Below are 17,496 nucleotides of genomic sequence, written 5' to 3' on the forward strand. Positions count from 1 at the left end.
AATGCTAAAAGGTGACACTGTCAAAGTGCTGCACTCAATGTGTCAGCAAATTTGGAAAAGTCAGCAGTGGCCACTGGACTGGAAAAGGTCAGTTTTCATTCCAATCCAAAGAAAGGCAATGCCAAAGGATGTTTAAACTATGATACAACCACACTCATTTCACATGCTAGCAAGGTTATGCTCAAAATCCTTCACACTAGGCATCAGCAGTATGTGAACCAGGAACTTCCACATGTACCAGCTGGGTTTAGAAAACGCAGAGGAACCAGAGATCAAATTGCCAACATTCGTTGGATCATGGAGAAAGTAAGGGAGTTCCAGAAAAACATCTACTCCTGCTTCTTTGACTATGCTAAAGCCTTTGTGTGGATCGCAACAAACTGTGGAGAATTCTTAAAGAGCTGAGAATACCAGACCTCCTTACCTGTTTCCTGAGAAACTTGTATGTGGGCCAAGAAGCAACAGTTAGAACCAGACATTGAACAATGGACTGGTTCAAAATTGGAAAAGGAGTAAGACAAGGCTATATATTGTCACCCTGCTTATTTAACTTCTGTGCAGAGTACATCATGTGAAATGCTGGGCTAGATGAATCACAAGCTGGAATCAAGATTGCTGGTAGAAATATCAATAACCTCAGATATGTGGATGATACTACTCTAATGCCAGAAAGTGAAGAGGAACTAAAAAGCCTCTTGATGAAGGTGAAAAGGAGGATGAAAAAGCTGGCGTGAAACTCAATAGTCAAAAAACTTGATCATGGCATCCAGTCCCAACACTTCAAGGCAAAGGGGAAAAAGTAGATGCAGTGACAGATTTTATTTTCTTGGGCTCCAAAATCACTGTGGACGCTAACTGCAGCCATAAAAACAAAAGACGCTTGCTCCCTGGAAGGAAAGCTATGACAAATGTAGACAGAGTCTTAAAAAGCAGAGACATCACTTTGCCAACAAAGGTGCATATAGTCAAAGCTATGGTTTTTCTAGTAGTTACGTACGGATGTGAGAATTGGACCATAACAAAGGCTGAGTGCCAAAGAACTGATGCTTTCAAATTGTGGTGTTAGAGAAAACTCTTGAGAGTCCCTGTATAGCAAGGAGATCAAACCAGTCAATCCTAAAGGAAGTCAACCCTGAATATTCATTTGAAGGACTAATGCTAAAACTCCAATACTTTGGCTACTTGATGCGAAGAGTCAACTCTTGGAAAAGACCATGATGCTGGGAAAGATCAAGGGCAGGGGAAAGGGGTGACAGAGGATGAGATGGTTGGGTGGCATCACTGACTCAATGGACATGAATTTGAGCAAACTCCAGGAGACAGTGGAGGATAGAGGAGCCTGGCGTGCTCCAGTCCATGGGGTTTCAAAGAATTGGACACAACTTAGTTACTGAACAACAACAGCACAAAGGTCCGCAGATTTGCATTCCAAATCAGTCCCTTACTCACAAAGTGTTTGTAATGTGTTCACCTGGCCATTTCATGAACTGCATTGGGGAAAAGGAAAAAAAAAAAAAACCCTACGATATTCCATCTGAATATATTTTACCAGAAAAAGCTGCAGAGTTCTAAAAAAGGCCTTAGGCTGTTGGGAAATATGTATGCATATTACTTGATAGTCCCTAACTGCCTGCTATACAAATATTATTTCTACATGTGTTCTTTAAGGATGAAAATATACCAGCAATTTATTTCAGAGGATTAAAACATTTAAGTGACTCCAGCTAATGGAACTGAGTTATGTGGAGGTTCAAGTTCCCAAACATGGGGGGATCTGTCTTTCACATTCAATAAAAAGAGTTAAGTACTCTCCTGTGGCAGGGAAGGAGATGTAGTTTCTGAACACAGCAAACAGAGATTAGAAACAAGGGCCTGTGGGTGTCCCCATTCAAAGGAGAAATGTTCTTTACAGCTCATTTTACTTTCTAAATCAGATTTCCAGTTGAGCAACCTGGTCAAATCCTTCAATGATGAACTGAAAGAATTTAGATTTGCACAGAAGGACACAAAATGTGTTTGGTTGAACAATGTTTCAAAAATGTGGCGTTGTTCTTTCTTTTAAATGGTGTCCTTTCTTTCAGGTTCAGAATCAGCGTTCTGAGATCACAGTGAACTGTGTGCTCACAATGACAATGGAAGGCAAGTTCCATTCTATCATGAAACCTTTTTGCTACATCATCTGTCCAGATACAGTGATTTTTTAAAAAAAATTATTGGTTCACATTTCACCCTCTGTCACAAATAGGAGGAAAAGACACAGAAACAAGCAAATAAAAAAATTTTCCAATATGGGGAAAGAAGATATTTCCAGAGATAATGGTATAGTCAGCCCTTTGTAGCCTTGGGTTGCAAAACATTCAGGGATTCAACCAAGAGTGGATCAAAAGTATTTGGAATTTTTTAAAAATAACATAAAGTTCCCCAAAGAATAATTTGAATTAGCTGAGCACCAGCAACGATTTACACAGCATTTATATTGTATTAGGTATAATAAGTAATCTAGAGATGATTTAAATTATATGAAAGGACTTCCCTGGTGGTCCAGGGGTTAAGAATCCACCTGCCAATGTAGGAGACACAGGTTCGATCCATGGTCTGGGAAGATTCCACATGTCTTGGGTTAACTAAGCCCGTGAGCCACAGCTACTGAATCTGCATGCTGCAACTTCTCAGCCTGTATGCCCCAGAGCCCGTGCTCTGCAACAAGAGAAGCCCCCGCTCACTGCAATTAGAGAAAGCCTATGCAGAGCAACGAAGACCCAGTACAGCCAAGAATAAATAAAATAAGAAAAAATTTTTAAAAGGAATATGCTATAAAAATACATAAAGTATATGGGAGGATGTGCATAGGTTATATGTAAAGATTGTACCAGTTTATATCAGGGACTTGAGCATCTGCAGATTCTAGTATTTGTGGGGGTCCTGGAACCAATCCCTGACTTGATACTGAGGGATGAGGGACCAACTGTATACACAGCATGGAACCTGACAAATTATAACGCCAGGAAAAGATACGATTGAGTCACTTCTCATGCAAAGCTATGGCATTTCTTATGACAAGGTTCAGAATTTGCTGGATTACTATTTCCATTAGTCAAAGGTTCCCCAAGCCAAGATATTTGCTGCAATCTTTGGCATACTGCTCAAGGAGATTCAAACTACCGTGTCAGCCTAAGAAATGCTGCTTGTATATGGGCACAGGATTTAAAGTGTATCAAATCCAAGTTCTTTTAGACTTTGATGCAGAACATAACCAAGAATACAATTAATAATAAAGGCAATTGTGTTGAAAATTGCAAATTTTCCAAAAGGAACACACTGTCAGGCTTTTATGATTACTCATTTTAACTTAGTTTCAGCTGCTTTTGGAAAATGTTGTCTTCTGAGACTTAACTTTACTGCTAACTCTCATTCAAAAATCGTTTCCAGTGAAAACAAAGACTATGATGGAATCGTAGTTAAATCTATTCATGCAACCATAATTTTTGCCAGAAAAAAAAAAATCTACTTATCTGTCATCAAATTTTTTTTTCCCTGAGGTCAAAAATCTGGTACATCAAATTGAGCAATGAAAATCCAAAGTCATTTATCCATGTGTATGTTGATTGTTTGCCCGTGAATTCTCTCTAACTCTGAAACAAATGGCTGTTGCTTCTTTCAGCTATAAGTCCGTGAAGCCTTCTGAATGCCATCTGTAACACTTAATGAACTTGCTTGTTTCTTTCCCCCAACCTGCTCTGCTAGCAGGATCAGTGAGTGGCTTATTCTCTTGAAATGGTCTGGTCATTTTCCAATTAATTAAAAATTGTTGAATAAGTTCAAAATCATTCTTAAAAATATTGTCTCTAGGAAAACAGCCTGCATTTTCAGAGATGGGATTCATCTTGCTGGATCTACTAAAACTGATTCTAAACTAATGTGCAATCAGAGAGATCAAAGTTACAGTTTGGTTTCACCATCTGCCTCATGTGTAAACTTCGGCAAGTTAACTCATCTCTCTAAATCTCTGTTTTCTCATCTGTTAAATGGGGATTGTGTTTATACCTTGTTTGCTGAGAAAATTAAATAAATAATGCACAGGAAGCACTTTGCCTGGTATACCACATGTACTGATAACAGGCATTCCATAAACATTAGCTTTTCTGACTATTATGACTGATAAAAATAAGGGCAGCAACCAACAGACGATTAAAGATACTCTCTCAAGCTGGCAAGGACACATGAGAAAGATTTGTTTCAAGGAAGTCACTTCTTGCCAGTTTTCCAGACTCAAATATTCCAAGGCCACGGTCCTCAGGGAGCTGAGATTCCAGTCAAAAGGCCACAGAGCGGTAAACAATAGTTCTGCGGGACATCTGTGAGGGACTGTCTATTCAGGGAAGACAGAGCTGGTGGCCTCTCACGGCTCTGAGCAGCAGTGAAGGCGGGCTTGCCTTTCAGAGGTAGAATGCTGATGGAGGGCTGCACTCACCCCTCAAAGAGAGGGACGAAGGAACAGGTTGATCCCGACGACGAGACACAAGGCAGACGTGCCTAAAGACAGACTGTGACTGATAGAGCTGTGTCATGAATTCAGAATCAATGCTTACTTAACCATCCATCTGTTTTCAGTCACTTCAAGGAGAGGGAACTGTGTTGGTAGCTCAGTCGTGTCCAACTCTTTGCGACCCCATGGACTGCGGCCCACCAGACTCCTCTGTCCCTGGAATTCTCCAGGCAAGAGTACTGCAGTGGGTTGCCATTCCCTTCTTTAGGGCATCTTCCTGACCCAGGGATTGAACCTGGTCTGCTGCTTTACAGGCAGATTCTTTACCATCTGAACCACCAGGGAAGTAAAGTTCTTTAAAAAATCAAGTTTGTCAGAGGGTATAATTAATTTAAGAGTTAACAATGCCCTCATAAGTATACCATATAGAGAATTCACTTAAAAATTCAAGTAAGAAAAAATACGGCAGGTCCGAGGTTGGCATATACCCAGTTGTATCCAGTTCATAGCAAGAGGGTGAGAAAATGTTGGGTTGAAAATAAAAACATCTTTCAATGGAACATAAACTTTAAATTTCCCACTTGACAATAACTTGAATGTTACATTAGATAAAAATTGGTACTAGAAACACCATGCAGGAATTCAACGCCATCCTGGCTGTAAACCAGCTCCTAATTCACCACTCTTGGAAAATGTCACCCCCTGCCATAGTAAGAACATTTTGGTATCCCTAATCTCTGAAATACTAGGGCTGCCATCTACACTGTATAGCAATTTAGGAAGTATCTCTAAATTCATATTTTCTTCCATTCATATTTTTTGACTAATTTTTTAAGGACACGGTGTTTAAATGTCACTCTCAAAATCAGGCAAATATTCTGCATAGTTCACAAAATCCAGCAAATAATGGAGTCATGTCTCTTAAGGTAGCACATGTATATACTTCTATTTAGAAAATGAGAGAAGTTTTAATGATAGATATAATCTTATGTGGATTATTACACTGTTACTGAAGAAGGGAATCCTAACTTTTATCCCTTTAAAATATGCCTTCACAGTAAAACCTAAAGGTTTATCAAAATATTCTATATGGGGGGGGGGGGTGGTTTGCATAGAGAATAGACAAGCCCAAAGGCAAGAAGAGTTTTTTAATTTTAGTTTAGTTTAACTGTGGTACTTATAAATGATTTTAAGTCACTTGCATTGGCTTGAATGTAGGAAAAACATCTGTGCAAAGATTTCAGCTTATTTTAGGCTGGAGGATATAAAAACTGCTATCTAGAGAAGCTGGACCTCACCCTGCTAATTCTTCAACAATTTTACCCCTGCTTTTGACTGAGGCTGGATCTGAGTTGCCGATGTCCCTGCACTCTGGAGGGCGTGTGGAGCCTGATTCCTTACACACTCACCATCAAGGCGCAGATAAAGGAAGTTCCGAAAAGCAAAGTAATCCTCCATGATGGTCATGAGGGACGTCATCTGGCAGAAAAGCAGCACGCGGTGGTTAGTCGCTCTCAATTTTGGCAGAATACGATCAAGTAGCTCAAACTTTCCCGAGGCCCGATACAGCTCAGCCCTGAACCCAAAAATGCAAAACAAGAAGACAGTATTACTGCTGTCTTCTTGAAGGATCCAGTAGAGCTTTGCTTTTCATACAGTGCCTTGTGCAAAAATGACTACAGAATGAATGAATGGATGAGTACATAGCCACTCCAAAGCAGTGGAGAGTATTTCATGGAAAGATAGAATGTATTTGTAGAAAACCCATAAACAGTACATTATATACTGTAGGTATGATGACAGATTCTGGAAAGAAAAGGAAACCTTCTCATTCACTCTCTGTCTCAGCTCTCTTTCTTTCTCTCTGTCCCTCCTACACACACATACATGTATATTACATCATTTCCTTAAATCTCTACTTATTAAATTCATAAAACAACTAACTTAGGGCATTGCAATTCACTGAAATACTTACTGAGCACCTACTGTGTGCTAAGCACACTACTGAGCAAGTGCATAAGCAAAACAGAACCTCTGCTTTCCAAATGGGTAATTAACGACTTATGCTAAGTACTAAAAAGAAAAGCAGATACCTTCTTTACATAAGAACAGTGTGTGGCAAATGTCAGCCCTGGGCTGCTGCCTGTTTTTGTAAATAAAGTTTTATTGGAGCATGGCCAGGCTTGCTCATTTATATTTGCCTTTGGCTGCTTTCAAGCTACAATGGCCAAGTCGAGCTGGTGCAATTGAGACTTTTAGGACAGCAAAAGTGAAAATTTTGAGATCTGGCCCTTTGCAGAAAATAATTTGGCAGCTCCTGGTTTAGAGCATCAAGGGTGACCCCACTGAAGAAGTAACAGTGTAGCCTAAAACATGAAATAAAAGAGCAAAAGACAGCCAGGTGAAGAAGGCAGACCTAGAAGTGGAGAGGAAGAGATTCCAGGAAGTGGAAAGAGTATGTGCAAAGGCCCTGAGGAGTAAAAGAGCCTGGAGAGTCTGAGAAATGGAAAAAAAAAATGGTGTGTGGGGCTTATGTGTAAGTTGAGGAGTGGAGGGGGGACACTGGGAGATGACAGCAGAGATGAAGAGGGTGGGGGGAGGTTTAGACAGATCCTACAGGTCTCTATTAGTTTTAGTTTTAAGTGAAATGGAAAGCCATTGATGGGTTTTAAACAGGGGTGCCATGAGAGCTAACATCTTTTTAAGAGATCACCATGTACGCTGTGAAGAATGGATTGGGGAGGAGATGGACGCCTGGAAATTCACATAAAAAATAGAAATTCACATTAAAAAAATACGATGGCAGAGTGCTATCAGATAGAGAAGAACGTTAGTGAGCTAAAGTAGAGCTTTTTTTCCTCTACAAGAAACCACTCTCCTCTTTTATCAACCGGGGTGTGTTACATTATGAAAACTTAGTGGTAGGGGGATACTGTTGGGAAAACTCACCAGTGTATATGCATTCTAGTCTACAACACTGAAATGTAACACTGGCAGTGATTTTACGACACAGAGAACAGATAGGTTTTTCAAGTGCAGGTCTTCTCAACGTCCATTCCCTGCTCTGAGAACTGTCCTTCAAACACCCGCTGAGGCCACGTTTTCAACACACAGCCTGGCCACCCTGACAGCAGCAGCAGTGTACCCAGCCTCCGGAGAGAAGGAGAGCCTGGAGGGAATGGTTCTGCATGCCTTCCAATTCCTGGTTCTTGGTCCACTGACACCGTCTGCCCTTGGGATCAAAGAATGACCCCTTTATTTTAATAAGAAAATCTCCCTGGTGCCGAACAAGCAAAACAGAGGCTTTCTATTGATGCAAGGTACTTTTCCGTTGTTGTCGCAGGCATGTGTCTCTTCAAGGTCCAAATGAAAAATATTTCTTATACAGACCATGCTCCAGCCAATGACTGTAAGGTTGTACATGTTTATAGCAGATGAGACATCTTCCTCTCATGCACATGAATGTTAAATACTGACTTGAGATCTCATATGTTAAATTCTCTTTGAGCTCAAGCTACACTGTTGGTTATAAGTAACAACCCTCTGAAGCTCTGACAATGTTTTTAGAACACTAGGACACTGTTAAGTCTATTAAAGGAGATCTATGTCCTCTGAATAGCCACTTGCTCAAGGCATGTAGTAATTTATGCCAGTAAAGTAAAACAGAATGCTGATATCGTTCTGGTTAACAACTTCTGTACCCTCTGCTGAAGAGAGGGCAGGCTGAGGAGGCTGGCAGTAATGTATGTGTGTGACAGGAAACACTAGGGAGAAAAGCTTAGGCAGGACCAACAAACCATTTTTTGGAAGAAAAAAAAAAATTAGGATTTACCCATTGATGACCCCATTTGAATAGCCCAGGTGTTCAGCAAAGGATTCCTTTAAAAGAGAGAGAAGAAAAAGGATTTTTAAAAACAGATCTGTAATTATTGACATAATAATTATTCTATTAGTGAGGTCATCCTATTTCTAGAATGCAATTAAACAAAATAATAAGTAAGAAAATACTCCTTATGGAAAGAACCAGGAACTCAAAGCCTTTGAATTCAGACTATAGCTTTGCCAGAAATATATCCTGTAAGTTTTGGCAAGGCTCTAGACTCTCATACTGAGATGACAGGGTTAGTTCACTTATCAAATAGTGATTAAATGTTCACTGGCCCAGGGCTGTGGTAGGCAGGTACTGGGGATCCAGAAAAAAGGAAGTAAGGGAAGTATCTACCCACCAAGGAGCTTAGAGTCTAGATAAGAGGAAAAGCTTAATATAAGCAAATCAGGATTAATATACACACATCAATATACTGTGGAAATGTTCAGCAGTAAAAGTCATGATGATGACATATGTACTAAGTATATAGATCTTAGTTTAGTGCAGTCGTAACATCCCTTCCACGCTGTGCTTTTCTGCATTATAAACAAGGCCCTAAATGTACACCACCCCTCAGGTAACTGGCATCTACTTTTAAAATACAGAACTTAACTACATATTTCCCCCCTCACTGATTCCGTGGAAGAAATAAATAGCTGTTCCCCATGTGATTTTCATATCCCTACTTGATGGAAGGGGAGGCCATCTGTGGGGAGGAGAGCACATCACACCTTCACTTAACCACCAGCTGTCTCCTTTCTCTGCTTCCCTTCCCTCCTGGATCACCAAAGCTTTCCTCCAAGGGAACCAGATCTTTCCCTCTGGGCTCCACTCCCAAACATGCTCATCATTTATGGTGGGCCCCGGCCCCTCCGGATGCTGCCCCGCTGGCAGAATGAATGCTGATGGATCACAGCCCAAAACCCTACCCTGACTCCAAGAATCAAGCCTTTCCTCCCTACAGGTGGCCAGTCTTGACTCGATTTTTTAGGTTCCATCTGTTTCCATCTGTATGTATCAGTGGATGGTTATACGGTCAGGTATCAGCAGCTAGTACAGCCGCTATGGAAAACAGTGTGGAGATTTCTTAAAAAACTGGAAATAGAACTGCCATATGACCCAGCAATCCCACTTCTGGGCATACACACTGAGGAAACCAGATCTGAAAGAGACACGTGCATCCCAATGTTCATCGCAGCACTGTTTATAATAGCCAGGACATGGAAGCAACCTAGATGCCCATCAGCAGATGAATGGATAAGGAAGCTGTGGTATACACCATGGAATATTACTCAGCCATTAAAAAGAATTCATTTGAACCAGTCCTAATGAGATGGATGAAGCTGGAGCCCCTTATACAGAGTGAAGTAAGCCAGAAAGATAAAGAACATTACAGCATACTGACACATGTATATGGAATTTAGAAAGGTGATAACGATAACCCTATATGCAGAACAGAAAAAGAGACACAGAAATACAGAACAGACTTTTGAACTTTGTGGGAGAATGTGAGGGTGGGATATTTCAAAAGAACAGCATGTATACTATCTATGGTGAAACAGATCACCAGCCCAGGTGGGATGCATGAGACAAGTGCTCCGGCCTGGTGCACTGGGAAGACCCAGAGGAATCGGGTGGAGAGGGAGGTGGGAGGGGGGATCGGGATTGGGAATACATGTAAATCCATGGCTGATTCATATCAATGTATGACAAAACCCACTGGAAAAAAAAAATAATAATAATAAAAAAACATAAAATAAAAACTCTGTTTTCATTTCTCTGGTTTAAAGATAACCAGGGAGGCAGTGAGTCCAATCGGGAGACTGGGTTTCTACTATCAGGTAGTGTGACCTGATAAGCAAAAGGACATGTAAGCAAACAAAACGAAGACAAAAGCAAAATGCACACACAATCTCTGTTTCACAAGTGTGACACCTTTGCCAGTCACTGTGGGTCTTGTTTCCAGGATTATCCTCCTGAAAGTTTTTCATGTTAAAAAAATTGCAAATCAAAGTCTGTCTTTCTATGGACTGCTACTTAAAATGTACACAGGCAGGGAAAGGAGGGCATGTTACTTAAGCTTAGCTTCTGTGATCCCCCTCCCCACTTCCCAGATGCTCCAAAGAGAAGCTTGAGGGTAGAAGGCACACCCCCATCCCCCCATTCCTGACATGACCCAGTGTGTTTCAAAGGTGCATTTTGGTATGACAAATGAAGTAAGACTGACACTTAATTTTCATAAGTCTGAAGTCCTCAAATCCTTATTCAATCCTGAATATTCATTGTAAGGACTGATGTGAAGCTGAAGCTCCAAAATTTTGGCCACCTAATACAAAGAACTGACTCATTGGGAAAGACCCTGATGCTGGGAAAGATTGAAGACAGGAGGAGAAGGGGATGATGACAGAGGATGAATTAGTTGGATGGCATCACCGACTCAATGGACATGAGTTTGAGCAAGCTCTGGGAGATGGTGAAGTACAGGGAAGCCTGGTGTTTTGCAGTCCATGGGATCTCAAAGAGTCTGACACAACTGAGCAACTGAACAACAACAAATCCTCTATATTTTTGCTGAATATCTAAAAATTGGTTTTAAGAAAATATAAGATGGTGGGTGACAGGTTAACCTGATATGATCCCAATCATTTTCACCATTAGACCTTTTTTCAGCTCCTCCAACCCGACATGGGTTTCCCTGGTGACTCAGTGGTAAAGAACCCACTTATAAAGCGGGAGCCACAGGAGACATGGGTTCAATCCCTGGGTTGGGAAGATCCCCGGGGGGAGGCCATAGCAACCCACTCCAGTATTCTTGCCTGGAGAATCCCCATGGGCAGAGGAGGCTGGTGGGCTACCATCCAAAGAGGCAGACATGATGAAGTGACTGAGCACACATGCATGCAACCCAACAAGCAACCCCCACTAATACATTGATACCTTATGGCCTGTTTATCACATTACTGGTTTACCAGACACTTTGTATGTTCTTTAAACATGTATCCTTCTGCCAGCCCTATCATCTATCACCATCTGATGAGAAGTCAAATACACTATAGCTTGGAGATGCTAAGTGACTTACACCAGGTTTTTGCGAGGTAAAAGTGGTCTGGGGTATGGACTCATCCCCACACCATGGACTCTATGGTGTCTCTATGGACTCTACTATGTGCTAAGTAGGCTTGTTGGTGGGATCTTGCCCTCCTTCCTCCCTACAGTTGTTGCCATTGTCATTTTACTTAAACCAAGGCCTTTTTACTCTATAAAAGGCCTGTCCCTAAAGCAACGGCAGTGTCAGGAGTTAATTCTAATTTCATCCTACAGTTGGGACAGGACTCCAGGATATGGACAGAGGTGCAATACATACTCTTACCTAACAAGCGTGATTACCAAAAACAAGGAAGACAAAAAAAAGAAAGAGAGTCTTCAAAGTCAAGAACATGTCGGTCTCATTCCCAGGAATATGCTTCTGAAAATTAGATTCCTAGAACCTTCTACTTATTTATTTGTTAATAAACCAGTGAAAATATGGAGCCTGCAGGGTCCTGCCCCACGCCTCCCGCTCCTCTGTAGTGGAAAGTAAGCGGCAGACTGGCAGTAACTGCCGCCAGGACCGTACACATCCAAGGCAACACTCAAAAGTGGAGGCTACAATTTTGACTTCTTTTCCTTCCTGCTCAAGTCAATGGCTCCTACTGGGGTGAAACTGTCAATTTAAGAAACTCATTCACATGTAGTGAACAGGGCAGAAAATGTCCTCTCCCTGAAAATAGCTTCCTAGAGACCAGAGCATCAGGATAAAAAAACCTGGGTTTACACCGTCATGAAAGAAGCCAGAAGGAAAAATACAAATCTAAGAAATAGTCTAAAGTCAGTGATTTTCACAGACCAAATACTTCAGGAACATCTTTCCCTTCAATGGATATATATCCATTCTTTTAGTATTCTTCCACAGCATCCTTCTGAGGAAGCTGGATGTATCTGCCATTGTCTTCCATATCAGAGCACCTACCATAATGAGGCAATTCACAGTACTTACCTGAACCCACATAATGAGCCCTGGTTTACAGCATTTTCTCACCACTTCAAACTCCTGCCTATAAAATTCCAGATGCCCAAGTGTCTGGTGCCAATGAGAATCCATAACCAGAAACCTCATGTCCGTTAATTCTGCTTATCAAGCTACCAGACCCCGTAGTTTCAACTTCCACATGTTTTAACTTTGTTTTATTTTTTTATTATAAATTTTTTTTTCAATGTAATATTAGTAGAAACTGAACAATTAGGATCAGGGTCACAACAGAGAACGCAGACTTACCTCAATGTGCTGAAACATATACGGGTGATTGCAGATCTTTCTCAACTGCATGATAGTGTTCATTAGTGTCTTAGCACCTCCTTTCCCCTAGGAACAAGCAGAGGAGAGTCAAAATATAAGTTGTTAATTGATCAGCTATTTCCTATTTTTAAAAAGCAGGTTTCTATAGAAAGAGCAAAGAGCCATAGGTCTTCTCGGTAACCTGCACTTCCTACTGTCCAAAGTTCCTGTGACTAAGTTGTTTCTGAATTAGATAGACCATCTTCCATGTGAGTTATCTGAGAGGAGGGAATTATGTTCAGTGGATGGCTTTGAGAAATGACTGTCCATCCTGTAGGATTCTGGGAAGACAGAAGCATGGCACAGATGCCCAGGGATGAAAGTGGCTTTTAAAGTCTTCTAAAATGCTAGCCTGCGCTTAGGCAGATATACTGTGTGCAGCCTGGCACGAACAGAACTAATTGCTTTGGTGATATGAACACCAAGATGGTGTTCATTTCTAACTGCTCCAATACAGTTTGCAGGTAAAAGAACAAGGGATTTCCTTTGACAGCAACAATAATAGCTCCCAAAAAGGCCCTGTAATTTGCTTTGACAAATCGGCAGTCGTGGGGATATTTCCTGGGAGTGTCCAGTGGCACAGCCCTAAGAAGAAATATGACAGCACCTTGAGTTGTATCACCTTCCACAACGTACCTTCTTATCTTTCTCTGAACCATCTGTGAGGAGGATCCCTTTGGCTTGCATGTGGCGATACAGAATCTTCTGCAGAGCTGACATGTCACACTTGATCACATACTCAACCTGGGGAAAGAAGAACAGTACATAGGTTAAGAGCAGGAGAGAGAAGGTGCCTGTTCTAAGAAGACGGTTGAGACATGGCTGCTGACGGCACTCCTGGAATCATGAGGGTACTTCTTTCTGCTCCTTGGATTCATGGAGGTGGGGGGGGGGGGTGTGATGGAGGAGCCCACAGTCATCACTGCCCAAGGTACCATTATATGGAAGGGACTTGCAAAAGGTGATATGTCACTCAGGCCAGGGGATCATGTTTCCTGAAATTTCTTGACTTGTTCCACGTTTAAGAGAGAGAGACTGGCAAACTGTTCAAGTTCAAATATATTCAATACAGAATGTATATATATATATATATACATAACTTCCCTGGTGGCTCAGCCGGTAAAGAGTCCACCTGCAACGTGGGTGACCTGGTTTTGATCCCTGGGATGGGAAGATCCCCTGGAGAAGGAAATGGCAACCCATTCCTATATCCTTGCCTGGAGAATTCTGTGGACAGACGAGCCTGGCGGGCTGCAGTTCGAGGGGTTGCAAAGAGTCAGACCTGACTGAGTGACTAACTTTCACTTTCACATATATACGCATTTCCTCTGCTTCCCAACTATACCCTGTTTCATACAAACAGACAGTTTTAGGAAAAACAGTACCCAGCCAATATCCTCTGATTATTTTTTGGAAAATATCTTTTTAAATGATCCTGTGTGGCTGGCTTCCCTCAATTCTGATCCTAAAAGTAGATTCATAAGCGCCTAGGTTGACTATCGGTAATTACCCTCTGCTTTTGAAGGATGAGAGGATACTACCTAGTAAGGACAGTAGGCAAAGGAGAGGAGTGAATCCACAATTAAACGCAACTTTATGACCATCTTCTTTAGAGGCAAGGCCCTGTGTGCTTCCACTTGAAACCACAGAAAAATCCAGTTTTAAACTGTGAAAGAGAATTCACATGCGGGTGTTTTTGCACACCCCTGCAATACTTCTCACACACTCCTCACGCACGCAGTCTGCCTTGATTATTTCCTATTATTATTTTTCTTTATTAAAAAAAAATCCCCAGAATACAAATGTGTAATTTTCATAATAAACATCAGATTAATGTCTAGAAATCTGCAGAATGTGATTAAAAGTAAATCAGCAAGCTGCCTAATGTTTAACAAACTGATTAAAAATGATCAGGTTATTTTCAGCTCTGAGGACCAGAGTGAGGAGGTCACAGATGAAGAGAAGTTGAATATTCATTCGACTGTTGCTTTAGAAGGGGTCTGTCAGGCCAGCTGGAACTGCAATTAATAGCATTTTGCCACTTGTTTTGATGCACCGAATCAGATTAGAGAAAGATGAACTCTTTTGCAGAAAAGTAAAGAAAAACAAGTGACCTGCCATAAACTTACTTTAGTTTTTAATGATCTTCTTGGCCAGAGAAGAAGAACATCTCCAAGTTTCAATAAATAAGGATGCACTTAATATGGGTTTTGTGTTTTACAGACTTGATCATGGCATGTTTTCAAGTACTTTGACTTTTTCAAGTGCTGTTAACTCTCCATGTAACTTGATCATGGTGAAGAAAAATATTAAACAACTTCAGACTTTGGCAAGCATAATGATAAAAAAGACACTGAGGCTAATATTATTGAGCTCTTTCTATGGACCAGGCCCCATGCAAAGGTGTGTGGTGTGCCTTCTCCCATTTTACCACATAAGAGCTGTAGGACAGAGTTAAATTTAGTGGTGTTTGCATTTTACAGATAAGGAACTTGAGCATCAGAAATGTTCAGTGACTGGATTGAAATGATGCAGCTATTCAATGATCCAGTTAGGATCGAACCAGACTGCATTCTCTTAAGCTCTACCCTAACCATAACCAAGAAGACTTTCAGGCTCCCTAGTTCTGCCCTGATGTTCATCTTTACCTGGGCCTCACTGCCAACCAGCTTGTGCACACCTTCCTGAAAGTACAAAGGACTGCTGAGGCAAGCTTTAAGTGCACTAGGAGATGGCAGATCCAAAGTGAGGGACTGGGACCCTCAACCTCCTTCTCATCAGTTAGCTGCTGCCAAGAGCTGGATGGGAGGGAGTGTGGGAACGAGGCTTGCACGATGATGCCATGCAGACAGGGAGGCCAGACAACCCCACAGGGGCCAAGTCAGCAGAGAAGTGAGCTCATCCCTAGGACTTGACAGCTCCTGCAGAAAGGGGACCTCCCCTCAACCCTCCTTCCTCACACCACTAGGGGATCACAGACGCTGGTGTGACACACATCCTCAAAATCACCATCCTAAGTTTCACAACTGTATTTCACGTTTGCTCCTCATAACTTCCCCAACAAGTCCAAGCTATTTTGTTTTTGTATCTTCCTATAGTTTTAGGGCTGCCTTTCTAAATCTTACTCTTCCTGAGGGCTCTTAGTAAGGTCTTCCCTGATCACTACACCTATCAGTCAATCTTCCTTTTTATTTCTCACAAACAAGTGTTAATTAAGCTTTTTTGATGGCAATCCCTTACCAAGAATACATGTTAAAGTACCTCTTCTGAATACATGCCCATCTATTTATGAATTACATGCCCATATATTTATTTATGAGTCATATGCATGAACTAATAATAATGCCTGAAAACACAAGTTAGTTTCAGGACATGGGTCAATATTAGGCACTTGTTTTACATCTACATTTCAAGGGGCCAAGGTGATGACATCTGAGATTACAGCCAGTTACACCCTGATCCACAGGGATTTCTCACTGACTGACTCTCCTTCTATGGCAAGGACCCTTCCTCTTTATGGGCTTCCCAGGTGGCATTAGTGGTAAAAGAACTTGCCTGCCAATGCAGAAAACACAAGAGATGAGGGTTCGATTCCTAGGTGGGGAAGATCCCCTGGAGGAGGAAATGGCAACCCATTCCAGTATTCTTGCCTGAACAATCCCATGGACAGAGGAGTCTGGCAGACCACAATCCATAGGGTAGCAAAGAGTCGGACACAACTGAAGTGAGTTAGCGATTATAGAGTGAGTAGTGATCATTCTATAATGGGGCTGGTGAAAATTCACACTAGGAACAGCAAAGGTGGCAGGTCTGCACTTTTCCCATTGTCCACCTACCCTTACATTATTTCCCTTGTTTTCAACCTGTGATCCTGGGCAGAATCTTTTAAAAGTCTGTCATCCATCCTGAGGGTCAGGGGTGTTACAGTTTAGTTAAAATGAGATCATCCTCAAATTCTTTTACCTGGATATGGGGAAACCCACAATGCTCACAACAGGCAGAAAGCAAAAGAACCCAACGGTGAGGGTGGATGGATGACCGATGTCCCAGGTGGGTGTGCTTCCCCTCATGCTCCCCATCCCCAGGATAACTGACACAGTCTAGGCCAGTTGCATGATGGCCTCTGTGACATAGGCATATATACCACATGGGTACCAGTGTCTGTCTGCATGTTAAATCAAAAAAACGTAATTTTTTTTTAATCTTTAGGAGAAAAATTAATATAAATAGAAGCTCTAAAATCTTCCTTCCACACCCCAGTGGACTACTAGTAAGCACCCCAGACACACACACACATACGTACACCCACGTGCTCTGGAGACCCTTGTCCTAAAGCGCCTGAATGCCTGGACCCCTCACCCTGATGGGGTGGGTGATGCTGCCTTTCACTGTCATGCCGTCGTTCAGCGACACCGCACGCCACGCCTCCAGCTTCTGCTAAAGCTCCGGCACCTCCCACCCCCGCCCGAGTGCTGTGCAGTGTACAGAGCAAGGCGCCAGAGCCGGGCAGGCTGACGGGCAAGGCGCGGGAGGCCTCGGTAAGAACCACACCATCCCAAACGCTGCTGGGTCTGAGTCATCCCCCAACCCTGACGGCCCCCGATTAGAGCATGAGTTTGAAAGTTCCTCAAAGGGGGCTGATGCTGAAGGAAATAAAACCTATATACGACTCTGTAATAAGGGTGATTCTCCCAACAAGTTAGGCTTATGACGGCCACTGGGACGATTATTTTCAAAGGATATGTAAAACTGGGGTGCCAATCTCAT

At 42.0% G+C, this 17,496-nt stretch overlaps 1 protein-coding gene across 4 annotated transcripts in view; it reads right to left on the reverse strand.

The window, feature by feature from the left end:
• Window positions 1–17,496, reverse strand: part of SMARCA2 (SWI/SNF related, matrix associated, actin dependent regulator of chromatin, subfamily a, member 2) — a 175,467-nt gene that overhangs the window by 80,357 nt on the left and 77,614 nt on the right. For all 4 annotated transcript variants that reach the window (XM_061132642.1, XM_061132644.1, XM_061132641.1 and 1 more), the window contains exons 20-23: window positions 13,366–13,473; window positions 12,670–12,756; window positions 8,319–8,365; window positions 5,896–6,062 (exon numbers count right to left, since the gene is read on the reverse strand). In XM_061132642.1, coding sequence (XP_060988625.1) covers window positions 5,896–6,062; window positions 8,319–8,365; window positions 12,670–12,756; window positions 13,366–13,473 — 409 coding nt within the window. The remainder of the gene's footprint in view (window positions 1–5,895; window positions 6,063–8,318; window positions 8,366–12,669; window positions 12,757–13,365; window positions 13,474–17,496) is intronic.

Source organism: Dama dama, chromosome 29 (assembly GCF_033118175.1).
Source record: "Dama dama isolate Ldn47 chromosome 29, ASM3311817v1, whole genome shotgun sequence".
Classification (NCBI taxonomy): domain Eukaryota; kingdom Metazoa; phylum Chordata; class Mammalia; order Artiodactyla; family Cervidae; genus Dama; species Dama dama.